General features: G+C 39.7%; 1 protein-coding gene across 1 annotated transcript; it reads left to right on the top strand.

The window, feature by feature from the left end:
* Positions 1-22,958, top strand: ap1g1 (adaptor related protein complex 1 subunit gamma 1). The gene is made up of 23 exons (XM_070843059.1): positions 1-92; positions 6,541-6,744; positions 6,881-7,005; positions 7,241-7,382; positions 7,542-7,638; positions 10,030-10,106; positions 11,909-12,004; positions 12,684-12,764; positions 12,856-12,954; positions 13,038-13,093; positions 13,175-13,288; positions 13,399-13,539; positions 14,038-14,092; positions 14,306-14,428; positions 14,582-14,671; positions 14,797-14,921; positions 15,034-15,138; positions 15,253-15,394; positions 15,652-15,778; positions 15,976-16,080; positions 16,267-16,427; positions 17,848-17,946; positions 18,093-22,958. Exons 2-23 carry the CDS (start codon positions 6,544-6,546, stop codon positions 18,192-18,194), a joined length of 2,463 nt encoding a protein of 820 aa, XP_070699160.1. The 5' UTR covers positions 1-92; positions 6,541-6,543; the 3' UTR covers positions 18,195-22,958.
* The last annotated feature ends 4,844 nt before the right edge of the window (positions 22,959-27,802 follow it).

The following is a 27,802-nucleotide window of genomic DNA, read 5'->3' as shown; positions in this document are numbered from 1 at the left end:
CTGGAGTAGCCACCATTTTGCATGTCTAGTGTGTTCCTCCCTCCATTGCTAATAGAGACGATTCCAGTCATTTTCTGGCATCATTACGGCTAGTAAGTATATTCCAAGAATAATATGTCGACAGAAATGTATGAAAATGGCTTTACGCGTGAGTAGTCGTCAGTGGTTTGTTTGTGTCTACGTTGACAACTCTCACTGTAGCACTGCATAGGAAGTCGCAGCCCTCAGTGCACCGGGGTTGTGCCTGTCAGCAGCTAAGTTAGCTAGCATGGATAGCATAGCCTTGTAGCCGTAGCCTTGCTAACTACCTGCTGGGCTAGGGATGTGGAGCTCAATAGTTATTTGTTGTGTGTGGTTGTCCACTAACTTATAATCATTGTGACAACACGCAGTGCCAAATTTAGGTTTTATATCTTTCCAGCTAGCTTCCACACTATACATCTGCCTTTTAGTCCAGATGGCAGGTAATGAAGAAACTAACGAGTGGTCAGGTAGCGAGCTAACGGCACACAGGACTCGCTAGCTTGATAATCCAAATGCTTTAAGAAGGCCTAAACTGCATCATGTCCCGATCAGTCGGCCAACAGATTCAGGTGTCATGCCCCTGTAATGGCCTCTCCTTTCAGTTCGACAATATAGTCTAATGCTGTAGATTCAAACCTTCATCTAACGAAATAATGTCCGCCAAGGTGAAGCCACTGCCTTAGTGTCAACTTACTATGATGTCCTTTCACTGAAAATATTAGTGTGTTAGCTTGTTGTTAGCTCACTTTCGCTTAGTGTGAGTTGCATTAGCTGAGTAGTAGTCAACATTAAGCGTTTGACTCAGAGTGTAGAAATGACATCAGACTTTGCAAACCTTCAACAAATTGTAAACATTTCATCTACACGTCAATGTTGCATTTGGTTACCCGGGAAGCTAACGACAGCTAGCTTAGTGTGTTAAGGACGTGGACTCCTTTTTGCTCTACTTCTATAAGTTAGTCTCTTGGTGTTGACCAAGTCTTAATCAAGAAGGCAACATTAAGATAACCGCATTTTCAATAATGCGGATTTGTCATTTGAGAAAGACCAGTTTTCATCAAACAAGTTGGGGGTTAACGTTAAGGAAGTCAGCTTTAAGTAGGAAGTGAGCAAATAAGAGTGACGTGCGGCATGAGTGATTCCTGTGCCACTCTATCACATTCCTGTTTGACAGCTGTGAAATATTAAGGAAGTGCCATCTTATTGCACCAACTAGTTAACTGGTTAACAACCACTGTTACACACAGATATCCAGGAGATAACATAATCAAAAATAGTCTCTTTTGATGTTAAATAATTCAGTATGACAACAGAATGGCTTGATAAGGTTATGCTTGAAACAAACAGTAATAACCCTAACAGTGACCTGCTGACTAACTTCATGGCAATATATTTACTTCAGTATTAAGTGGAGCTTTATTTTACAACAGAGATAGCAGTTACTAATTGCACAATAGAGCAACAAAATCATAGTGGATGTTGTGACTGAGTCTACAATTCAGTCTCCCAGGGTAGTTCCAGAGTTTGTCGCAATTTTGGTATTTTAACATCAGGAGAGTACTTTGCGTTATTTGATATGTTTGCAGTTATACTCCCTTTTGACTTTGCATTTCAGTATCTCCACTTTGTTAGGTTGCCAGTCATGAATAGTTAGCAACACTGATGTCTTGGTAACACATTTGACATGCAGGATAGCTGATTATTTATTTCACAGGTCCTTCATTTAGTGTTTAATCCCTCACAGTAACAGCAGCCTCAAAAAGTCAGTGATGGCGAAAGGAGTTACCATTAGTAGTTGTTTTTCAGCTTCATTGTTGGTTGCTTTGTGAGCTTTGCCTGTAGGCTAGTGTGCGATCTAGCATAGCCAAATAAAAAACTATTTGTACAAGTTAACTGAGCCTACATCTTGGAAGCAACAACTAGTGCTTTGGAATAGAGAAAGGATGAAGATGGCTGAGGCAAAGGTTTCCACACAACTAGTTCTTCATTGGAACTCCATGATGCTGCCATCGATTTTTGCTTTGAGATCTGACTCTACACAACCTCCTATAGGTTCAACTTTTAGTTCTCATGATTGCCAAATAGTTAGAATTTAACTCAGTAATGGCTCTCCGCTCTCTACTGACCACCAGGCTTTTCATATGTACTTCAAGTGGTACATACATTTAACAGTGTATTATGTGCTAGTGGACCTTAGCAGGAGGAGGAGGGTAGGGTGGCTGTAAACAGTGTGGTATCCACAAACAAACTTAAGTTTGCACAACAGTGTAACAGTCTAGCAGACTATTTTAATCGATCATTCTGTACTATCACAGATGTTTGAAAAGAAGAAGTGATAAATTAAAAAATATGAAAAACCATAAGGGTAGGATTAACTCTCAATGAATTGTATATATCATGCGTAACACTGGTCATACTGTTTTGACTATCAAATATGTTTCATATCCTCTACAAAGGTGCAGCACCCAACATTTGACTGCATGTATCACGGAGGGTATACATATAAAACATGTACAAGCTGAAACAATATTGATTTGATTTAATTTTTACTCTTGCATGTTTGCTCTTCGCTGTGTATATGTGGAATTATCAATTATTTAATGCCATGTTGAGCTGATCACTTAGCCTTGGTGATATCAGAAGGAAAAGGGTGGTCTGATAGAATTTCATGTACATCATCTGAGTGCATTGCTGAGCATAGAGAAAAAATATAGAAAGTAAAGGCAGGTTACAACAGCCTGGCAAATTGAGTAGGGAAAATGCTTCTCCCCGGTGGTGTCTCTTTATATTTGTCTGATCGTCTTTTTGTCTTGTTTATCAGTGCAACTCTTTCACAGCAAAGAAAGTAGGAGTTGATATTACATATGTGCTTTTCAAGATCAAACTATGAAGTTTTCAATAATTAATGTAAAACCATTTAAAACTGTATTTTGTCTCTTAGTACTTTTAGTATAATGTCTCAGACCCGACAGGTTGACTTTTCCCTGTGGTAACAGGAGGTGTGGCCTGCTTTTTGCTTGTTGCTGGTTGTCAGGCTCTGAAAGGGAATCTAGGCTGGCTGTCCAAATCTCATGAGAGAAAAGCTTGTTATGAGCATCTCGCAGTACATGCAAAGTACACTGTATAGTAGAGTATAGGAAAGATGTTTTAATGACTTCACGACCCAGAGTGTTAGCCAGGTTGTTCATGGTTTAAAGAAATGTAGAGGTCTTAGGGCTACTCTGAGATGCCATGCTAAAAGTTAGATGCCTACGAAACTGTTGTTTTGTCTTGGTGTGTTCTGCTCTTTCCTTTTGTGACACACTTTGCATTTTTCTGTTATTTTTTTCCCTCAACGCAGGGTGTGGATGTGCATCTTTTGCCATCGTCACACTTTGGCCAGATATCACCAAGTGCACTGAGCCATTTTGTGCGACAAAACCTGTATTGGCTTTAGTGACTCATCTGTGCTGTGTCGTACCCACCTTAATGTGTAAAATGGCTATATAGCAGAACAGTGCCCTTTTTGTCTTTGTTGTAAGGTTGAGTAAAGCTGACCTTGGTGGGTGGACCCCAGGCTGTTGCTGCCCAGCTATTGAATAAGCTCAAGGCTCCCCATCCTGTGGTCTTTCTAATCCACCTACAATGAACTCAACCCATGTTTCTGAGTTTTGTCTTAAAACTAATGGCACTATTTCATTTCCCAGAAATTGTATCAACAACAAAAAGCCATGGCAGTTATTATATATAGGTAATATGTTGTGTTTTGATTGTAGAAGAATGTGCTGTTGTACCACAAGAATGAGTTACAGTAATGTAATCAGCTGTCGGCAGATGCTGGATGTACCTTCTTAAAAGTGTACATACTATTATAAGCACAACAAGAGACAGGGAGTCATGATTTATTGAGCCCAACACTAGGGCCATTCAGCTCGGGTAATTTAAATGGTGTTAAGACAGACCGTAGCTTTCTGCCTTTATTAAAGCATGGCCTTGCCTGACTGCCGTCCCCATTCTCCTTTGATCACAGTGAATTCTTAGATTCTCTACAAACCACCACCTTATGCAACAAAGGATGCCCTCATTCCCCCTATGTCTGGATCTTTATTTCTCTCAGTAGACTGGCACAGTTCCAAAGAATTTCATTTGATCTTGTCAGCGATAGTAAATGATATGAAAAGGTGGGGAGATTTTGCTCAATGGTCACTTAAGTGAAAATACTGCAGCCTCCACAGTATGCTGGTTTGAAAGGATGAGTAAGTGTCTCTTACACAAATTTGGTGTGTATGTAACATGTTGGTTTACTATAAAGTTCATTCTTTATAGTCACCTTGATTTATAAATGCGCATGCAATTTGAGTTGGTATCATGTGGGACCAGGAGCTGCAGTTGATTTTACATGTAAGGTGCACTGGCAATGGTAAGACCATGGTAAGATGTCCATAAGTCAAATGGCTGGACTTTATAGAGAACAACAACAACATTGCTAGATAAGACAAATGCTTATGACACAGTTTTATTTGTGAATCATTTCACAGAGCCTCATCAGTAAGCTGTCACTGGTGTTACACTGCATATAGTGCCACCTGTATAGCACCATTGAAAATCATTCGGGAAAAAATCAGCATGCAAATAGAAAGCATGTAATCTCCCCTTTGAAAGTATTCCCCTGATGGTTAGCAATCCAGCCTGAGGAATTGCTCACTCAACTACAAACGAAATATGAATAAATATGAAAAAGCATTATTAAGGTAGCCTGTGTCAAAATTGACAACCCCCTTTTCTGTGGTATAGTAGTTCTATAGGGGAAAAAGCATAATCTATTTGGTTGTGTGACATGTTTTGTGATTACTTTAATCATCTACCTTATAGATGCTAAAACCAGGGGCAGACTGTGACTTCTAACCACCTTTGGAAGCTAATCAGTTAAGGTCTCGGTGGACATCCTTTTATGAAGTACTCATCAATGCAGTCTCACATTTTGAAGAGTTGCATTGTTCATGGGTTGTGTGCAAGAGCAAAATGGATTTGCTCAACAAGTAATTAGCATCGTTTCTGTTGCTGTAGCAGCTTAATTATGTATTGAAGGCTACTAGATAAAGGGTTCGTGAGTTGGGAGAAGAAGTACTTCTAAAAGTAGAGAGGCCACCATCACTAACTTTCCAGTTTGATTAGACTTGAAATTGATTTGAGATGTGTGCCAATCGCCTGAAAATCAGCATGTCAACATTTACATTTACAGAGGCAACTAATTTAGATTTTTGTGTTGAATATTTTTATTTAATAAGCAACACCCGTGGTTGAGCCTCCTGAAAACTGGAATCAGCTTACTCTCCCTGTTCTTGCAGTTGCGTGCAGTCAGTCTTTTAGATAGATCTGTATATATAGATACACATAGATCTGTCAATTTAACAAATAAGCCACAGTACAGTCCTACGGAGATTGTAGGAGTTGTTCCCTGGAAATTTGAAAATACATTTTTTTATCATGTCGTTTTTTACATGTTGCATATCCCTCCTCTTTTCTAGATATTCATACCAACTGAAGTTTGTTAAAACCTTGTAGGCTACCTAAGTGATATGCATTGTTTTGTAGAAAAAAAAACACTGTGTAAAAAGTTTATCAGAATCTTAAATTCTATGAGAAATGAGTTTCTTGGATATTACGATAGAATACAGCAGAATCCTGACAGCTTTGGTTCGTGCCATCACCTGATGTTGCTTGCTTTTAAATAAGCATAATGTCTGTTCAGTGTTTGTTTTTGTAAACGGTTATTTTTTTGATACATATAAACACTAGAGAATTTATTCTCACAACTAAGCATGTACTCATAAATATTTAAACCTCTTCCTCTGGCTTAAAGCTTGTGTGCTCCCAGAAGCTTCTCTGTGAGGGAATGTAATTTCACCTGCCATTCTCCTTTCCCTCTCCACTTTTAATACTATTAAAAAAAATGCTGCTCTAAATTGAATAGTCATCCATATGCCTCCTTAAGCCAAATATTCATCATACCCTTTGCTAATGGTGTTCAAAAATTGGTTTGTCTGCCAAAAGATACAATAAGACATTTCCCCCCTTCTGTGTACCTCGAAGGTAATCTGGATAGTTTAATTGGAAATATCCAGTCAGTGTTGTTGGTAAATGTAGTCAAATGAAGAAACAAATACCTCAGTGTGTGCTAAATTGACAGATAAAACTGAGATTTGGACATGGCTTCTGGGTCTTAAAAGTGAAGCAGATAAAACCTTAAACCTGCATTTCTTCTAATGGCCAGCAGGGTAGGACTCTACAAGCTCTAAAAAAAACATACTTCTCACTCGATTTAAAACCACAGTAAATGACATGCTCCTATATTCATGAACAAATGCTGACATTTAGGTGTTTAAGTGATATAAGAAGCTGCAGTTCAAAGAGGTTCATTTTTTTCCTCAGTTTTTCTTCATTAGAATTGAAGCTTTTCTATTTGCGTGTGGTCTAGTTTAGTACCAACTGTAAAGCAATGGGTGCCAACCTGTTTCTTTTCTTCATGCTTTCCAGAGAATGCCAGCTCCGATCAGACTGCGGGAGCTGATCCGGACTATCCGGACAGCACGGACCCAGGCAGAGGAGCGTGAGATGATCCAGAAAGAGTGTGCTGCTATCCGCTCGTCCTTTAGAGAGGAAGACAATACATACCGTTGCAGAAATGTGGCAAAGCTACTTTATATGCACATGTTGGGCTACCCAGCACACTTTGGGCAGGTATGTTTGGTGACCGTGGGAGGATGACTGGGTATGGGCAATAAAAACAGGAGAAGCTCTCTGGATTTCCAATGACATAATTGTTATAAGGCTTATACCCTTGGACAATTTTGTGACATGGTGACTTGTTTTCCAGCTGGAGTGCCTGAAGCTGATTGCGTCCCAGAAGTTCACCGACAAACGAATAGGTTATTTGGGAGCTATGCTGCTGTTGGACGAGAGGCAGGACGTCCACCTACTAATGACAAATTGCATTAAGAAGTAAGTGGAGGCAAGACATTCATTAAGTATATTTAATATTTCATGTCGGGAGATGCTGCTTTTTTGCAGTGCGTAAGCAATATTTTGTTCTTGATTAAAGATGAAATTCATGACGTGATGGCAATTTGGAACCCCAGAGTCTACTTGATTGCTACTGGAACTGTCACGCACAATGTTTCTCGTATGTATACTTGTGTGTTTCCATGGCTTATTCCACTCTCTACTCCCATCCCAGTGACTTGAATCACAGCACACAATACGTCCAGGGTCTGGCCTTGTGCACTTTGGGCTGCATGGGTTCCTCAGAAATGTGTCGTGACCTAGCTGGGGAGGTAGAGAAGCTGCTCAAAACATCCAACTCCTACTTGAGGAAAAAAGTAAGCCTTATTGTTGTCATGCTTATATGAATACATGAAGCATCTAAAATGAATGAAATTGTAAACATGTGTGCTAAGCAGTTACTAGTTGGTACTAATCACTCTGAAGTGAAATATTGTGTTAAAGAATTGTACATTGAGGGTCTTATGTTTTGACAGGCGGCGTTGTGTGCTGTTCATGTCATCAGAAAGGTCCCAGAACTTATGGAAATGTTCCTCCCAGCCACAAAAAACCTGCTGAGCGAGAAGAACCATGGTAAGTGTAAACAGTTTGTCAGAATTGCAGTTGCTGGCTCATAGGGAAGTGTGCCTGTCCTCCACAAATGCAGACTTTGTCCTATTTCCTTTCACGTCCAGGGCTTTGCTCAGAACAGCTGGGCAACTCATGGGCTTTTTGTAGTGTCCTTTGTAGAGGAGACTGGAATTAATGAGTCTGTCACAAACTCTGTGGCTTGTGTCCCCCACATAGAGGAAATATGTCATACAAAAAAGATTTCTTGCCTCGATGCTCAAATAATTTGATCTTCTTTGACATTGTGTGGCAGTGCAATAGTGATTGGTTCAAATAAGACAATATGAAAATGCGTGTATTTGCTGTTTTTATAGATAGTTATTGTCCTGCAGTGCACGCCACTGAATGTCTAAATGGAAGATAGTGTGACGTGACCGTGTTCGTATTTATTTTGTAGTTGAAAGTATGCAAAAAGCATTGTTAGGAGTTGCTAATGCAAACTTGTAGCTGCAAATAAGTGATCAAAAATCAAAAGAAATGTTGGATGAATTCTTATCTCCCATTAGCTCCTGTGATTCTGAATTGATGGATTCATAAAAGTCAAAATACATTTTTCTGAATGTTAATAACATGATGTTGATGGAACAGAAAAGGCAGAACACAACTGCAAGGGCAGTGCCGCACCTAGAAAATCTACAGCACTCACATGCCAGAGTTATCTTGTAATCCATCTTAAAAAAAAAACAGTGGTAGCAAGAATTCTGTGGTTTAGTAACTAAATAATTAACTTTTCGAGAAGAATGTGAAATATATAGTGAACTTTGTACACTGGCATTCAGAGACTAATGTGAGCAGAGCAGAGATCAGCAGTAACAAACAAGACCAGCTGACCAACACACTGCTGCATGAAACAATTTAAACCAACTTTGAGGTGAAGGACATGATGCGCCCACTCAGCGTCTTGTACAACGAAGGTTTTTGCTGCCCAGAGCTAATGGTGCTGCAGAGAGGCTGCTCTACACTGCTGGAGATGATAATGTTAATAACACAGTGGAATACTTCCCCTAATTTTGATATTCAAATACAGGCAAGTGACTGTAATATGCTTTCTGATTAATAAATTAATGAATGGAGGCCACTCATTTTTTGAGATGAAAATGTTGCAGATCATTTATCTTAATTACCAGTTATTTCAGTAGACCAAGGACTAAGGTAAATGGTTTGGCACATAATATACTGACGTAAGAGACTGAGTGCCCCCCATTCTATTCATTCAATCACGAATCGGCTCTGAATTTAATCAGAAACTCAAAAATCGGAATGAAATTTGATGCTCCAATGGCACACTGCAGGCATCAGATTTGAAATCCCAATACCACAGAACCAGCATCATTTTGGGAAATAGTTACTACCTATTTGAAACAAGTTTGTGTGCTTAATGGAAGGTCAGACAACCGTGATCATCGCGTCTGCTCAGAGTCACAATCAGCAGGACAACAGTTGACCGGTTAAGTAACCGAGAGGGAGAGAAAGCGACACATGGGACAATGGACGAAGGTTCTTAGTCTCTGTGTGTTTGTGTTGGCTCGTTGCCTTGGCAACTTTGTTAAGCTGATTTCTTATTAAAGACTGAAGGAGCGATGAGGGTTATTTGGAGGTGATGGTGGACTAACTGATCAGTGGGCTGACAGCACAGCAGCGTTTAAGTGGAGGAGACTGCTTTCATACCAGACACCTTGATCGCTGCTCTGCCACGGGCTAACCAGGCCGAGCAAGCACAGCAACACGCTTCCTTTTAGCTCTCTTGAAACACGTACTCCAGCCACAGAAAATACAGCTCTGGCCGTCCTCATTTGACACCCCAAAATCAAAACAAGGTCGGAGTAGGGGCATCAAGGCAGTTTGACTTTGACTTGCTTTTGGTGTGTATTAGGCTATTTAAAACAATAGGTGCACTTCAAAATGCGCACATCAGATGCTTTCATTGCGTTTTGGCCTTAACCAATTATGTTAAACTATAACACGTTTAGGTTATTTATGTATAGATATATTTATGTATTGTTTTGCTTCAGAGCTCAACACCACTGCTTTCTACTGCTGTCACTCAGTAATACCCACCCTTGTAATATTGAGATCAGGTCACTAGTAAAATGATTTGTCATATGTCATACAAGCACATGCTCCTGCTAGATTAATTTGTAATGTGAAAGATTAACTATACTGTATACCTCAAGCATCGTACAAAGGATACACTAACTGTCATTGAGATAGCTATAACTATATAACATAGCTATAACAATGGCTCCCACCAACATAGCTGGTGTTTTTAAAAAAATAAATAAATAAATAAAAAAATGTTAATGTGTTAACATATTATTTCAAAACAGATGACCTTTAGTTCATCTATTCCCCCAGGTGTTCTCCATACATCAGTTGTCCTCCTCACTGAGATGTGTGAAAGAAGTCCTGACATGCTGGCCCACTTCAGAAAGGTACAAATAGAATCTCTTACCCAAAGGACCTTAACGTAGTTACTTATGCATTTGTCTTAAGCTCATGTCACATTTCATTCTCCCTTTGCGTACACATTTCCTTTTGGTATAGTTAACCCAGAGAAATATGTTTAACTTTTGAGGCTTGGATTGCTCTACATTCAAAGTATGTCTCAGTCTTTTATCTTCTACCTCTGTCTTTTCCTCTTGTATTTCAACTGCTGCTGTACCTCTCCTTCCCTAGGTGTAACAAAACTGTGCCAGAAGCACCACCCCTCATGCTCATGATCTAAACATTATTTTAAGCTCTCTGAAAGTGAATGATTTCCAGTTTCCCCTCCCTAACATCTACCTCATATTTTTTCTGTCATTTGTCTTTGTTACAATTCCTGCATTGTGTTAGAATGAGAAGGTAAGAGTACATTCTGATCTCATAGCTGGTGCATGCTGTAAATAGTAATCACTCCTCACAGTCACCTCAGACGTAACCAAATTTGTGTTAAGTAATGTCATGTTGTGTTTTAATTTATATTTTTAATTTCTTTAACTTGTACAGTGATCATTACTCCGTCAGTGTTTTGAATATTTACTGAAATAATTTCTGGTCCATTTGTCCGATACATTTATCACTATTGTTGTGATTGTCATTAATGTGCAACTCATTTGATCACTGTCTAATTAAAAGCAGTTGGGTGGGTGTATTTTTACATGATTGCCACAGGTGTCACCAGGAACAGATGCTTTCCACTGTATCTGTGTCACTGTTAGAGGGAAGCCCACTTGTTATGCCAGTAACTGCATACTTGTAGAGGTGGTTTTCTGTGTTGAGCAAGAGTTGAGAGTTTGGCAAACGTAGTACTAGGATGTCATGCTAAATCAAGAGTTAAAAGGTTAAAAGTTTTTTTTTGCCTCTTTAAAATCCCAGTCTGGCATTTTGGGTTGCTTGTTTGGCGTCACATCCACATCAGAGGAGAAGATCTGGTCTGGAACATGTTCAGTCTTCTCTAACAGAGAGACTGGAAGCAGACCAAACAAATATAAAAGTGGTAAATAATGAAATGAAAAATAGGCCTTCTAACAACTCCAAACCTCTTGTATTTTATTTACAAGTTGTATTTTGTTAGTGAGTAAGCCATTACATCGAAGAATTTCCAAGAACTAGTAGTGACTAGTAGTTTCCCCGCTGCCAGTCTCAGGTTGTGTTATTTAGGCTAATCACATCCCAGACTTATCTCTGTACTTGGTGCAAAGGGATGCAAACACCCAGTCTTCTAATTTAATGCAGGACATGACAGCAAACAGCTTCCCAAAATGTTGGAGTGTTCCTTTTAAGGTTCTAATTTTAGAAGGCATTGACAGATAGAAGCTACATAGATTAGAAAATTAACTTTGTGATAAGTTTCCTATCTTGATATATTTCAAATTTTTATTGCCATTGAATTTAACTCTAGTTTTAAATATGCATCTGGTTTATAGTCATGTTCAGAAGTAACAGAAGCGCGTTTGCAATATTTCCCTTTTCTCTCGAAGCCAAATGCACTAAGCTAATATTTATATGTATTTTTTTACGATCACCTTTAACCACCTACTTTTCAACCGCAATACTTCAATAAATAAAAATCCCAACCCCTTTGCTTGATATGAGATTGGCTGGCTGCCACTGTCGCTGAGAAATTACTAGCTTTAAGAATTCATGTGAAACAATGTTATGTAAATGCTGAAGAAGAAAAGTTAACAATTTGGGAGATCAACACAAAATATTGTGATGCCCTTTTCTGTTCTTTTGTTGTTTTTTATCGTAGCTGGTTCCACAGTTGGTGAGAATCCTGAAGAACCTAATCATGTCTGGATACTCTCCTGAGCATGATGTGTCAGGCATAAGCGACCCTTTCCTGCAGGTAAATCTCCATTTTTTTCTTGATGCAGGCACCTTGTACTGTAAGTGCAGATTTCGATTTGGTCTGATGCTTTTGTTCTGTGCTGTGAGCAACAATGATTAAGACTTGTGATGTGGGTACAGCATCAACTGTGCTTGATTAGTAATCTAATAGTCTTTTTACACTAAAGGGTTGTACAATGAAATGGAGCTTGTGCCCCCCTCATTCCACACACAGAACACATGTACAGATGGTTTTAGTTTTTATTATAACACATACAGTTATTTATATACATAAACATATCGTAAGATGCCACAGGCAGCAATGGTCAGATCGCTGTGCTCTCTTAGTCACTGTTCTTTTTCAAACCTCATGGTTCATTTCCAATGCTTATGAGTTTAGGAGAGAAATATCAAAGGAAAAGGTAGTATTTAAACCTGCTGTGCCAGAAAAGCTGCCTCAAATGTCCTTATCTTGGCGTGGATACATTTTACAGTTCAGTTAAACAGAAAAACCATGTAATGGCACGCCTGCAGCTTAAAGCAGGCTAAGTTGAGTCAGTAGAAGAAGCAAATCAAACATACCAGCAGCATGCAAGGACTGGGGCAAGAGAAACCAGGATTTACCCGAGGGGGTCAATAAAGTACATCACACTTGCCAAGTGAACTGACAGGTCTGGACTGTTTCTCTCTTTCTTTAGGTGCGGATATTGAGACTACTGCGAATTTTAGGCAAGAGTGATGATGACTCCAGTGAAGCAATGAATGACATTCTGGCACAGGTGAGAATTAAACGTAGTCATTGCTTTTTGCCATAAGCTTGCCATAAGAGTGAGTGTTATTTTGACCAACGTGTGGCATTTGTAATTACAGGTTGCAACGAACACAGAGACAAGCAAAAATGTAGGCAATGCAATTCTGTATGAGACTGTACTGACTATAATGGACATCAAGTCTGAAAGTGGACTGAGGGTGAGTGGATTTAATATAAAGGAACACTTGGAATGAATATTGAAAATATTTTTTTTTCTCGACTAATGCCTTTTATCTTACAGGTCTTGGCCATTAACATACTAGGTCGCTTCCTTCTCAACAATGACAAAAACATAAGGCAAGAAATTCACTTGCAGCACCTTAATGCATTGAGTCATCAAAATGTTATTAGTTATTTTAATTAAACTCTTTATTCCAGATATGTGGCATTGACATCTCTACTAAAGACGGTACAGACAGACCACAATGCAGTGCAGAGGCATCGGAGCACCATTGTGGATTGTTTAAAAGATCTCGATGTGTCCATTAAGAGGTGATTCACAGTGTTTTAAGTGCACACATTATGTTGACTACAAATTTGCTTTGCTCACTATTTAGCCTTGTTGTTTCTGACCTTTTTCTACTTCATTCATTGGTGTGTAGACGTGCAATGGAACTGAGCTTTGCTCTGGTGAATGGCAACAACATTAGAGGCATGATGAAAGAGCTGCTCTACTTCCTGGACTCCTGCGACCCAGAATTCAAAGCAGACTGTGCATCAGGAGTCTTCCTAGCTGCAGAGAAGTATGGCAATGACGCACACTGCCTTCACTACACATCACAACTGTGCTCAGCTGCTTTGTAATAATTTGATGCACATTCTGTGTGACCTTGTCATATGCAAGGTTGTGAAAGAGATTTTAAGCTTTTCATTTTTCTTAGCACTTAGAGCACAGATACTGATAGAACCTGTTAGAAGTAACCTTATTTGCATGAAATGACTATATTTCATTAATGTCTGTGAAGAGGGAATAAAATCTACCTGTTGTGTCACAGAATACAGTATACAACATAACCATCAAGCCAAAAGTTTGTGATAGCACAGCGGTCAGGGGCTGACTAACACTGAAATGCTGAATGATGATAAAATGAGTGATCCATCGTCTGACAGACTATGTTGATGCCATTTGTTTTCTGACAGCATTTGACTCCTGGTTGTTCAGAGTTTAGACAACGTTACACGTCCATGTTTCTTCTTCAGTCCTTTTGTTAGGACTAATCAATGTATTTGTTGTGTTCTAGGTATGCCCCTTCAAAAAGATGGCACATAGACACCATTATGAGAGTCCTGACAACAGTACGTATAAAAACACACACAGTACCTCCAATATCTTTGATTGCTGATTGGATTAGATTCTTGGAGCTTATTAGAATGCATGCGTTACCCCAAGTGCTAATGATCACATCAAATCTGGTAATAGATGTTCTCAATAAACGCTGCTTTAGTTTTAACTGAAAACCCACAATGAAATATTTATGGATCATTTGCGTTTCTCTGCTCATTTTAAAGGCAGGGAGCTATGTGCGAGACGATTCTGTTCCCAACCTCATCCAGCTCATCACCAACAGTGTGGAGATGCATGCCTACACAGTACAGAGACTCTACAAAGCACTGCTGGATGACATCTCACAGGTCAGAACCATTCTGGTTTGGGTCATCATTAGATTTGGCGTCTCCGGCTTTGAAGCATACAGTCATAGATTTGATTATGCAATGCACCGTTTGTATTTCAGACTCGCTTAAGAGTGCATCACGAGTGGACGTGTTTTTCTCTGTGTTCTGTAGCAACCTCTAGTGCAGGTGGCGTCCTGGTGCATAGGAGAGTATGGGGACCTGCTGGTATCTGGACAGTGTGAGGAGGAGGAGCCCATCCAGGTACATTTGGAAGAAGCCACACACACACACACAAATTCAAGACAGCACCACGCACAAACCTCAAACCTGAGAGAAAGACTAGATCACGAGATGTTGTGTTTTTCTTCTCTTTCTTTTAAATGAAGGTGACTGAGGATGAAGTGCTGGATGTGCTGGAAGGCCTCCTGGTGTCCAACCTGTCCACACCTGTGACCCGGGGTTATTCCCTCACTGCCATCATGAAGCTGTCTACTCGCTTCAGCAGTGTTAAGTGAGTCATGGCCTTTTACACCTGCCAAGTGCCAAGGTGATAAAGTTAATTAGCCATAACTAGTACTACTTTTTCCCCTTTGCTAACCTGTAACATTTAAAATGTTTTTTAGCCGAATCAAGAAGGTGGTTTCGATATATGGCAGTAGCATCGATGTGGAGCTTCAGCAGAGAGCCGTGGAGTACAATGCCCTTTTCAAGAAATACGACCACATGAGGTGAAACGGCATCACACTCTACTTCAAATTAGTTGTTCAGGACAATCTTCCAGTGGTTAAGTTTGGTCCATGTTTTGTTTCCCTCCTCATGCCTTGCTTGTTTCCTGACTATAGGCCAGCTCTCCTAGAGCGAATGCCCATTATGGAGAAAACTGCTACTAATGGCCCCACAGAGATTGTACAGACAAATGGGGAGACGGAGCCTTCTGTTGTGGAGCCAAAACATCTACCACCTGTCGCCCAGCCAGCCAACCAGGTGAGGGAATTTTGATTTTTAATTTTTTTTTTAATTATTATTATGAAGAAATTATAGGACACAACATTCTTCAATTGAGAAACTACTTAAACAGTTAACAGAATACTTTTTGTGCTAAAATAAAATAAAAATAAAATTTGACTTTGAATTTTTTTAATGGTTGAAGCAAGATGAATTTGATTTTATACACTGATAAATATTTATAATTGCAGTGTTATTATGTTATTACTATGTTACGTTCTGTCTGTCCCTCACAGGCTAATGATTTATTAGACCTGCTGGGCGGTAATGATGTGGTACCAGTAATCCAGACCACGATGCCCACCAAGCCTGCCTCAGCTGGAGGAGAGCTGCTTGATCTGCTGGGTGACCTCTCACTAAGTGGTAGGACGCTCTGTGAAAAGCTCTCTATTAACCCCCTTTAGAGCAAAGCCAGGACTTGGTAGAAACCTGTGTTTGCCACCAGTGTGAACGTGATGTCCATCCTGTGCTTACTCCTGTTTAGCAGTAACATGCTTTGGTTGTTGTATAAAAAAAAAAGTGAACAAAAACCCTGGTGTGTTGCTGTCCCCTCTTTCCAGGTGGCCCAGCCCCTGCTCCTGCTCCCTCTGTGCCCACTTCCCAACCCCCTTTCCTCCTGGATGGCCTCTCCTCACAGCCCTTGTTTAATGACATTGCAGCTGCAGGTGAGAGTCTGTTGCTCCCTTCGACCATCCGTTCCTAAATATACAGTAGTGTATGATTATATAATCCTTCCGTATTCAACCACTTGATCATTGTGTTTCTTTTCTTGGATTACCATGACACATGAAATGTTATTTATTGTATCTATAAATCTTCTAATTGTTTGCTCCTCTGAAATCCCTATATAGGTATTCCTCCTATGACAGCATACAACAAGAATGGTCTGAAAATAGACTTCACATTTGAGAGAGCTAATCCCAATCCAAACATCGCAGTCATCACCATCCATGCTTCCAACTCGACAGAAGCAGATATGACAGAGTTTGTTTTTCAGGCTGCAGTACCAAAGGTAAGCAGGATCAATCTGATGCTGATATTAAATGGCTGAATTGCAATACCTTTCAGTGCATAATGGCGTTCATTGCTGATGAGTTTCCTGTGTAGTGTTACAGTGGGAATGTCCTACAGTTTTGCACTGGTTTTGTGATGCAGATTTAATAATGTACAGTGTCACTAATGTGTACATCATGTATGCAGAACCTTCATTAATGTAAATGTGGCTAAAAGATGGCTAATTTTTAAGCCAGTCAGTACTGATGGAGTTAAATCAGTAACAGATTACCAATTGCTTTTGGTACTGTACTAGTACCTTAAGTAGATCTGTTATTTATACATATCTATATGATATCTATTTATGCCTTAACTTTTTGTAGTCTGAACTATAGATAGTATTGTGTTGGCTTAAACAGGACACATGGATCAACTTGAACGGGAAATTTTAAAACATTAAAAAAGAATACTCTGGCTCCTGCATTTCTGTCACAAGGGTCAATACTTGTAGTTGATTCTTCTGATAAATACTCTTCGCATTTTATTTCAGCCACCATTTTTTTAAATGCAGAGTGAGAAGGACTTTCCTAAAAAACAATGTGTAGACACAAACAAAAATAATCCCACAGTGACCAGGTTACATTGCTGTCTCCATCTGTCTCCTCTGCTCACCGTCTGTGTCAAAGAGCTGCAGGTCTCAGCTACACACACACACACACACACACACACACACACACACACACACACACACACACACACACACACACACACACACACACACACACACAGAGCAGAGACTGTACAGCAGACAGGATGTACCTTTGCCACAGGCTACATTCACACAAAATCCGTCAATTCAGCACGTTCCCGCAGGGTTATGCTGAGGGTTGGATGTGTTTATTTGTGCTCTAGAACATAATCGCTGTAAACAAATGGTAACATTTTATTTCTCTAATTTACTTTTTCGTTCTCACTAACATCACTCCCTGTTTTCACTCACTCTCTACCTCGCTCAACCACCGCTGTGATTGAAATGCAGACAGTAAGGGGCTGAAAGAACCTTTTAGGTTTTCAAACTAAAGGTTCTGGGTACTTTGTGTGAAAAAGAGGCTTAAGTTTAAGTTCAGCAAGCGATGACAGCCCTCCAGTATTGGGCACCCCAAAGATGCTGCTTGCCAAGGCACACGGGCATGGGTTGTGGAGATCTGGCAGCTATAATGGATCCAATACCATCTCTCGATGGATCAGACAATGAAAACACATGAGTGAAATATATGTTCCTTTAAAAAATATTTCAGTTATTTGAACTGAAGAGCCATCATTTGTGGTCAGTGCCCAGTCAGTGTGAGGCTCCCTATTTTATTCTGCTGTAAAGACCCAATTTCTCTATGGGTATCATTGAATTTAATCTAACATGGTGTCCCCTATCTGTTTGTCAGACATTCCAGCTGCAGCTCCTCTCCCCTAGCAGTAATATTGTCCCAGCACTCAACCAGGGAACTGTCACACAGATCATCAGAGTCCTCAACCCACAGAAGGTGAGTTTGTCCATAACAAAATGTGTTTGATCAGTATTGTTTGCATCTTTTAAGCACACTTGGCACCCATTTAAGACCTGTGCAGCCTTGAATTGTTTACAAGAATTTCCTCTCTCATAAACATGCTCATCCTCACAAAATTTCAGCAACAGCTACGAATGAGGATCAAGCTGACGTACACCCTCAAAGGCTCGCCTGTGCAAGACCTGGCTGAGGTTAATAACTTCCCCCCTCAGTCCTGGCAGTGATGAGCTGCTTCTGTGGCTCTTAAAAGCCCCACCAAGGGAACTATGAAAACGATTTTCCTTTCACCTCCCTCCTTTCTTCCAACGGATCCCCCTGTGACGTCACTGCAGTCCGCTGCCCTCAAGTTGCATGGGAAGCAGCAGAGCATCTAACACAGGAGAAAAATACAGATGTTACGAAGACCCTATTGACTATTGACATCACCAGAATAATTGGGAAAACATATCAATCAATGAACTTTATCTTTTCTTTCTTAATTGGTTTCCATGATCTCTTTGCGTAGTTGTACTATTTTCCACATACACCCTCCGCCCAGCACCGTTACCATCCACGAAAGCACATACGCACACCATTCACTGTGGTACACTTTACCTCTCAAGTCGCTGTAGAGAAAAAGTGTTGCCCACTATGAGCACTGCAGTAACCATAGTTTTATTTTAATTTGTAATTAACCTAAAGTGCAGTTGAAACACTTTGCCCCATTGATATTTATGATTGGCTTTGCATTCAGATTTTTCACATGAACCTTCAGTCCTATGATGGCAGCAGAAAAAGCTTTGAAAGGTCTATTTAGTGAGGTCATAAACTTCTTGGATAAGCCCTTTTTGACTCTGATATAACTTCAGAGAGTTGTGTTCATTTTGAATTACATTAATTTGCTTAAAGCATGTTTGAGCATTGTTAGGATCACCAATCACACCTGGGAGGGGATTTTCTGGTTCTGGTAGTAGGCCTCTTTATCCTATGTTTCTATAGGAGGTAGTCTACACTTGTTTTGTCACAATGATGAGCATAATCAGATCCAAGATGCCCAGTTTGATCACTTGTGGCTACTTTCAAGAATGTGCTCAAATTTCCCCACACAGCTCTCCTAAAACCATCTCATCTGTAGCTGTAGTCTTAGATCTGTATAATAAATTCAACGGTTAATTGCTTTGCATAGTTCGAGGAGGTTCATTCATTAGGATGGATGATTAAATCCAGGCCTGAAATATATCTGAAGATAAGCTGATTGCATTTGTGTTGGAGATCTGCGTTTAAAATTCTTCTGCATCTCTGTCTTCACAGTCTAGCTTGCAATTTAGATACATTTCAGATTTGTTTCACCTAGTTGAACTTAGTCACCATGCACATACATGTAAATGAAGCTTGTTATGAATGTAGTTACATGCACTGAATGCTTTCCTCCCAACCCTCACGTCTTCTTTTCGTGGCTGTCCTCTTTGATGAGGACACTCATCTTATTGGCACTATTTTTGTGAAAGTATGTTTTATTTCTGCAGTAATTTGACTTAATTATTTATGCCTGATATCAAAGTGATGTGCCTTTCTGACTTAGCTAGATAAAAGCCCCCGAACTATTAAGTTCTGTATGAGCTTCGTTTGTAAGTCTGCTTGTGTGCTGATCATGTTTTCATTCTGAGGGAAATGGTCCTGATGGATTTAAATTGGTGCATCACTTCATTTAATAGGTTTTGCTTTTACACTTCTGTATCTCATAATTAGGTAATAATCAGTCATCCACTAATACTGGCCTACCCGGATGTCCACAGCACTGTCTATTTGTCTTAGTTTTGACAAAAACATAAATTATAGCTACATGATCGTCAGTGTTTCTTTCCCTGTAGTGTGTGGCAGACCTTCCATTAAAAATGCCTGTTGGATTAATAACAAGTCCTAAAAACAAAGCAAATCTCAAAGTTTATGGCAGCTAATAGGTGTAAACTTTTCATAAGCTGGCATCCAGGTTTCTTTTTTTTTGTTTTTGAAGTATAAATGTTCTACCGAAGCGAAAAATAACTAAGACCCCCCCCCCGTCGTCGACAAACATTTTAGTGTGAGTCTGGATCATTTGGTGAGGTACTGGGACGGGTTGTTCTGTGGTGGCTGTTAGTGTGATTTCTTGGCTCTCGTCTTCTCCAAATCAGAATTCTGACCATGCTGTCGGGGACAGTAACCTTAATACCTCACAATGTTCTCTCTTTCTGTTAACTTTCAGTTGCAGTAGATTGACAGCTTTGTTTAGTCATGAATTGCAATCAAGGGGGAGCATCTGCATGAGAGAAACTAATGGTAGTTTGTACATCTCATTACTTAACAAACTTAGCAGCCCCCTGCGATGCTGTGTTGAGATCCTCAGATGTTCAATCAGGCTGTATTCTTCCTTTCGCTATGCTTCACTATCTTCTAACTTCTGTGACCAAATCAGAGAAACTATTAGCTTTGGAAATATTTTTGAGCTATGATATGTGTATATGGAGAAAATGATTTCAGTTTACCTTTATTCTGTTGTTGACAAATGCTATATTGGCTTTTTTTCTGTACATATTGAGGGCTTTTACAATTTTGTCTCTTGTACTATCTTTCATCCTTTTTTTAGATACCATTTTCTAAAAATTCCAATTATTCACAATGTATATTGTCTAAATAGATCTAGTCAGCATCAGCCTATAAAGACTTCCCTGTATCATCACTCATTCATTGTAAAAGATATATGATCTGCTGCCTGTACATTGTATATAGTTGTAAAACAAACTAAAGCTGATCAAATTAAATAAAACCCACATGAAGACTTAAAAGATTAGCTAGGAAATATAATTGTATGCATATATGTACAAAAAAAGAATCTTAAAAGGATGCAATTGAACTGCATTTGATTTACTATTCTTCATACTTCATTCATGATCGGATGTGTCATCTTTGCTTCTTTTACAAAGGTAGTTGGTGAGTCTGTAGGCTACTTGTTGGGGTTCCGATGTTGAAATAAGGGTTGAATCTGTCTTAACAGATGTCTGAATGATGTACTGTACTACTGAGAAACCTAAAGCACAGAGCTGCACAGCAGCAGAAGTGGCATCTTGCTTCATCTGCTTCCCTGCCCCTCAAATGCCTCATGTATCCACGCCCTCCTTCAAAGAGGAGCAGGTTTCTTGCCAAGATGTAACTCTTCCTCCTGGCCCTATGTGTGGTTGAGTGTTCTGCACTCTTGACGATTCACATCTATTAAACTCTCTTCAACCTACAAATTGATTGGAGAAGTGAAGCCCCTTGGTCTTGTTGTGTTCGCTCTTATGGTTGCCAGGTTACCTTTTTGTCTGCCATGCAGCACCTTCCTGAAAGCATCACATCTCAAACAAACAAGACCACTATTAGTCCCCCGTGGAGGTTTCTAACCTCACTGTGTTTTTCTTTTTCCCCCAATTTTGGCCAGTAGTCAATTTTATCTGGACAAGAGCTGATAAAAGTTTTATTTCGTGCTAAGCGGTTCCAGATATGCATGTTGGAACAGCAGTGTCCTTCCTTGGGTCTGAACAGTACATGGCTTTCTTTTGGCCTCCTTTCTTTACTTTCGTCCCGTATCGCTGGTGTTGATTTGCCTCTGCGTGGCACACCTTTCACTTTCTCTTTGTAGTCTCCGATATAGAAAGGTAGGGCTGTACCACACGCCAGTTTGATCTGAGCCCTCACTCTTTCAGTTTCAACGTTACATGGCTGTTAATTATGGCAGGATATGAGGAAGGAAGGCATTGGATTGATTTTTTTTTTTTTTTCCTGTCAGGATCTTTCTAGATATTTAGTGTTTATGGAGTGCTGCTTTTAACAGCCACAAAAGAAACCTGGGGAAAGGCCTGTGCTACAAGCTAATAGCCACAAGGGGGAGCTGTGCAAAACGGAAGGCTGACGGGATGGGAAAGGAAGTTTCATACATCTATTCCTGAATGTTTTTGTTGGTGTTGTTTGTATTGTCTTATTCAACCAGTATGTACCCTTGTTAATCACATTTGATCAGTTCTTTCAATGATGCCGTAATTCATGCAGTTTTAAATGTACAAATGGAAAATTAACCCAACATAAGTGCTTTGGACACTGTAACTTAAAAGGAAGAAAAGAAACTGAAACAAATGCCCATCAGCGGTGTGGTCAGCGTTTGAAGTGATTATAGTGTGTGTGTGTGTGTGTGTGTGTGTGTGTGCGCGTGTGTGTGTGCGTGCGTGTATGAGACAGAGAGAAAATAATCATGCTTGAGCGTGATGGTGTGTGACATGTCTTTTATCTAGATAGGACATGATTTTTGGCTGCAATTTCAACTTTCAGCTTCTGAGCTGCATGTGAAAACCAGTGTAAATAATGTCATTTCTACTCTTGACCTGAGTCTCTTTTTGAAATGCAAGAAAAATTCAAATGATAAAATCTGTCACACCACCTTCATGGGTCAGTACTAATATGTACAATAGGAAGCTGTTCAGATAGTACTCACAATACTGTTTATGTTTTTAAGAGGGTGATGAAAGTGCACATCCGTCATTTGGATTAATTGGATAGTTGATTTTTTTTTATTTTTATTTTTTAATTATTTGTTACGGTGAATTCAGTGTGTAAAGGGCTTGGAAGAGCATCTGAATTACCACCATGTTCACTTTCCCTATTGAATAAAAAAAAAAAGCATCCATTGTATTTTGAAAACACAATCTGTTTGTAACCCTCCCCCCTCCACCCCCCCGGGCCTGTCCTGACTGTAAAACAACATAGTAACTGATTTGTTTGGGGAGGGTGGAGGCATGAGATTCAATTTTTCCAGTCAAGTTTTGACATGTCGAACTGAATCCCAGTTCAAGGTGAGTGTGAATGTCAGACTGAAAGTATGAAATGATTAAAGATGAGAAGTTGTAAACTATTAAATGGGATATTTTCAATTTATGCTGTGTATTCTTGTCTTTGGGTTGGAGAAAATGATCAAGCGAATAAAAAGTCAAATAAAAAATCTAGTTGAACTATGGTAGTTTGTTTTCTTGGTTTGGGGGTGTGAGTTTAACCGCCTGATCTATTCAAAATGAGTGCTAGGTTCATTTGGGCTTTTTTGTCTCTTATTTTTTTATTTGGAGGGATGAACAATCTGAGGATTCATACCAAGAGATGCTATGAATTTGTCAAATGCAAAGAATTTGCTATATCATTGATAATAAAGTAGCTAGCTCTTTCCATTTATAGGTTAATAATAAATAACACATTTCAGTTATGGAGTGCTTTTCTAGAAACTCAGACACTTTACATAGTCGTCAATGCTTTAGATTAACAGGGCTCAGTGGTCATATTGGGATTTTACATTTGCATCCATGTGATGAAGTACAATGATTTCATAGGTTTTCAATTTGCTGCATTATTCAGAAATGTTGTTTTTATAAATAAACAGTTTCGCTATTCATTTTACTGAACATGAACTATATCACAGTATACAGATATTGCAATGTATTTAAACCTCCCTATTTTGTGATGGGGAGTTTATCCATGGTGCCCATCACTAGCTCAACAGTTTTGGTTTTTTTTTTGGTTAGCTTATATGGCAGACTTTATCCTACATCTCATAATGAGCAAATCTGTATACTACATGGGAGACTACAGTATTTAATTCTTTTTTTAAACACTACTATTAATTGATCAGAAAATATCAGTACATCAGGGGCTAAAACCAACAATGTTAGATGAACAAGCAGCCATGTAGCTCCATCTAATGATGCCACAAGAGTGCAGGTGAAACCTTGAGCCTGCAGGGCCCCAGTGGGAATCGCACCTTATTCACCTTCCTGTGTGTGGTTACAGAGGGTGAGCCGGGGTGCAATAAGGTCAAACAGGCTGGTTTTGACAGAACCGTTCTTAATGTTATCAATATCACCTGTGCCTTTTTCTACTATATCTGCTGTAAAAAAAAAAAAAGTGTATTCCTTAAAGAATTAAAGTTAATTATGAGCCGGTGTTTAGCTCACAGTTCCTGACACTTTATTCATACCACCTGGATGCTGTGGCCCATCTCCAGTTGAAGCCACCAGCACCACCTCTCATCCCACAAATGATGCAACTGATTCTCAGCATTGAGCAATATTAAGTATTAAGTCTGTATAATGAGTACATGTAACTTGAGTTACAAGCTCAAATTAGATATTAAATTTAATTCTAAGCTAAATATTTATCTTGGTCCTCAAGGGAAACACTTAGCTGCGGAGGCCACACTGAGCTCCTCACACCCTTTCTACCCAAGTCACAGTTAGTTAGTCAGTCGGGGAACTTTATTGTCCAGGTTTTGGAAAATGTGTCTTTGGTTTCACCAGTGTGAAAAAAAAACAATGTAGGTCTACTGATAACATATGACAATAATGAATACAGTGAAATATTTCAAAAGATTAAATAAGTAATTTTAGATCAATTGATTATACTCAACTTCATGTAGAACCCTATAGGCATAATATCAATTGAAATATTAAAGGTAGAAATACTAGATCTTGAAACAGGGTTTCAGGGAAATTGCAGGAGCCACCTTAAGCCCTCCACTGCTTCAGCTTATGTTGTGTGTTACTGCTGCTTGTCATGGTCAAATCTGCAATCACTCAAATGACCTCTAAATAACTGTCACTCAGTGAAGCTCTGGGGCTCCTTGTCACAGTCTTTGGTATAAGAGTCAGAACAGATCTTCCCCTGCATGCCACATTATTTACCCATGAAGTTAACCCAATTAAGTCGGTAAGTAAATTTGTGAGTAGAATTGATGGTGAATATAATTATGCTAAGCTAGCTGTGTCTTTCAGCTAAAGCTACAGAAATTAGCCTGTACTTTGTTAAGGTAGCTAGTATCTTATTTTAATCGTGTACATTGTATAATTGAACATATTGTAGTGTAAAGGGATGCTAATAGCTGACGAAGCTATTGAGTTCAATATTAGACCAAAGCTAAGTTTGGTATTAGCAAAAGTTAGCAAGAAATGTATTATGTACAGCTAACTTAGCTACACTTAGCTTAACGTTAGCTCTACCATTTTGCCTCTAATAATAAAGGATAGCCTACAATTGATGCTGAATTTATCTTTATGGCTTTTATTAATGGTTAATAAGTAATTTAATATTACTTTGTAGTTTCGTTGTACACCATAAGAACTAATGGTTAAATTAGCTAGCTAGTTCTGGGTTGCCAGCTTTGAGAAGAATCTCTGTCACTAAATTAGGGCAAGTAATTGATAATATATTAATAATATATTTCACTAATAAGCTTTCAAGTCTGCAGTAATTCATGTATAAACCCAACAAGTAGTAGTAGGTAAATAATTAATAAGTCACAGCTTTCTCACTTTTTCAAAACAACAGCGGAAGTCTGTACATCTCATGGAAATATCACATAAATGTATTAATAATATTAATAAATCTAGTTTGCAGATGTAATCAGGTTTATCTCATGGATTGAAACACTATCTAGAAAGACAAAGCGAGTGTAATATACCGGAAAGGATGAACAGCTGAAGGGATTTCCCCCCAAATCTGGCAACTCAGACGTCATTCTTAATAAGGTAAATTATTTTTCAAGCATTGTTAAAGTTAAGTCACAAACGATGGATCCCATGCAGAGACGGTCGATTGATCTGATTTACGCTGATTATTGTTTCACTAATGTTATAACCGGTGATCCCCTGACGGACTGAAGACGTGCACGTAACTCACATGTGCGAACTCGCCAAGTTAACACTGTGAGCACCACAGACACGCCCTGCGAGGACATATCGTGATCTGTCGTTGTGCGCTGCGTGGAGCGGTCAAAGACCTCCCTTATGATTAATGTAATAGGCTTCTCCCCCCAGAAAGGGGCAGTGGCTGATGAATAATAAATACCCTGAACCCGCCCATTTAATGTTTATTGATCAGCTCTCCGGCAGGCCTATCTGACAACAGTCAGATTCAGTCTGGATATGGCGTCGCAGCGCCGACACAGGATGAATTTTCACCTCTCCGTGGGAATTTGCCTGTCGCGCCCCGGGACGGCACTTCTTGGTTTTTGTCGCTGTTAATAGGGATCATACATGGCGATGGAGGACGAGGATACTAATGCAGCGGTCGTGGCGACTAACACCCAAGCGGGCATCAAGAAGGGAGGTGATGTCGGAGATAACGGGACTTGCATAGACAGGCAGCCGGACACGGTGGTCCACCAAGCGGGGCTGAACCAGACTGCAGGTCGCGGCAGCCGCAGTGGTCCGGGAGCTCATGCTGCGACGGGGATCCGAGTGCTAAAGGCAAGTCATGCCGGGAGGATTTATTTTCTTGTGATGCAGCAGGGGATTCAAACGGGACTAAGTGCTCGACAAATATCTCTATATTGTGTTACATGTCAAGGTTTTCCTTACATTGCAGTAGGTGACTCAAACAGGGCAAAGTGCACCGAGAATGAAAACGCATCCTTGTAATATTATGTAACGACTGTGATACCCAGTGATTGATCTTCTCTGTTTGATGATTGATCTGTGGATGATTGCCATTAAGTGAGGAATGTACCAGAGCCAATTAACAGCCACAAACCACACACACACACACACACACACACACACACACACACACACACACACACACACACACACACACACACACACACACACACACTCTCTATGCTGTTAAAGCTTTTATAGGAAGGCCCATTGCTGTACAGTTCTATGACATTTTAGGGTGAGACACATGATGTGTAATGACATGTAAGTCCCAGAGGCAGCTGCTGGCAAGGCAGTGACAAACACACACACAGGATCTTGGTTGTGCTATTCATTTAAATTGTGCACCCTCACTTAGTGTATTTGAAGGAAGGGCACACATCATCATAATAAAATAAAATAGGTCACCACGTGAATGAGTGCATAACACCATAAAAATGCTGCTTTTTTCCCCCCTTAAGCCGAACAATATTTCTGCCAACAGATATTGCCTGTGAAGCCATTCACCAACCATTATTCATCCATAATCCAATCAGTGTGAAAGGGCAATGCTTGCTAGTGTTTTATCATAGCTGTTAACATCAACATAAAACAGACAATCAAGTTGCATTCTTGAGGATCAGTAAGGAAATGCACCCTGGTGTGTTCAGTAAATTGGGAGTCACATCTAAACCAAACCTGCCTGCCTGCCTTTCTTCACGTGTTTGTTGATTTGCTGAGGCGTAAGATGCAGTTTATGTTACAGTCACATACGGTGTCATCATGAAATCTACAAGGGACCTCCATAGCTGACTGAAAAACTGAGTCAGGTCAGACATCACTCATGGACAAGATAGATAATTTAACAGTGTATTTATTCACTCCTTTCTGAGCTCTTGCATGTTCTTATCCAGCCCTACCTCACATTCACACAATGACACACATCCACACCTTGGAGCTGCCTGGTCGAGCTCTCCAGTACATCTGTAGTCGACTGGGCTGACCACTGAGTGAATCCACAGCAGCAAGCAGTGGTTCAGTGCTTCACTCAGACACACCTTGACAGTAGATGATGAGGAGACTGTTGGGTGGTTTACTTTCTATGTGATCACAGATCACACTCCATTTACCCACTTCTCCTCTTCCTCCTTTTCTCCTCTGGAATAATGCTGCTCCAGCTATGACTTATTTAAGGAGCCACAGTAAAAGTTTATTTTTGACCTTGGAAACAAAGTTTGTACAAAATAAACTCTCTAGCTTCACTGATCAAACTCCATTTGTTGATGAAGACCTTGAGGTGTGGATTAAAGAGACAATTCTTTAATAACGATAATAATAATGATAATAAAAATGAACATGACAATAATTGAGTGACAAAGTTAGATTAAGTT

The sequence above is a fragment of the Pempheris klunzingeri genome, chromosome 1 (genome assembly GCF_042242105.1).
Source record: "Pempheris klunzingeri isolate RE-2024b chromosome 1, fPemKlu1.hap1, whole genome shotgun sequence".
Taxonomy (NCBI): Eukaryota; Metazoa; Chordata; class Actinopteri; order Acropomatiformes; family Pempheridae; genus Pempheris; species Pempheris klunzingeri.
The sequence above is the reverse complement of the archived record's forward strand: the minus strand, read 5'-3'. Positions and strand labels throughout refer to the sequence as shown.

Excerpts from the sequence above, each read along its gene's own strand:
- ap1g1 (XM_070843059.1), top strand. The coding sequence starts at position 6,544 with ATGCCAGCTCCGATCAGACTGCGGGAGCTGATCCGGACTATCCGGACA. Across the intron at positions 7,006-7,240 it reads ATGACAAATTGCATTAAGAA|TGACTTGAATCACAGCACAC; the intron begins GTAAGTGGAGGC and ends CTCCCATCCCAG. Across the intron at positions 12,955-13,037 it reads AGTCTGAAAGTGGACTGAGG|GTCTTGGCCATTAACATACT; the intron begins GTGAGTGGATTT and ends TTTATCTTACAG.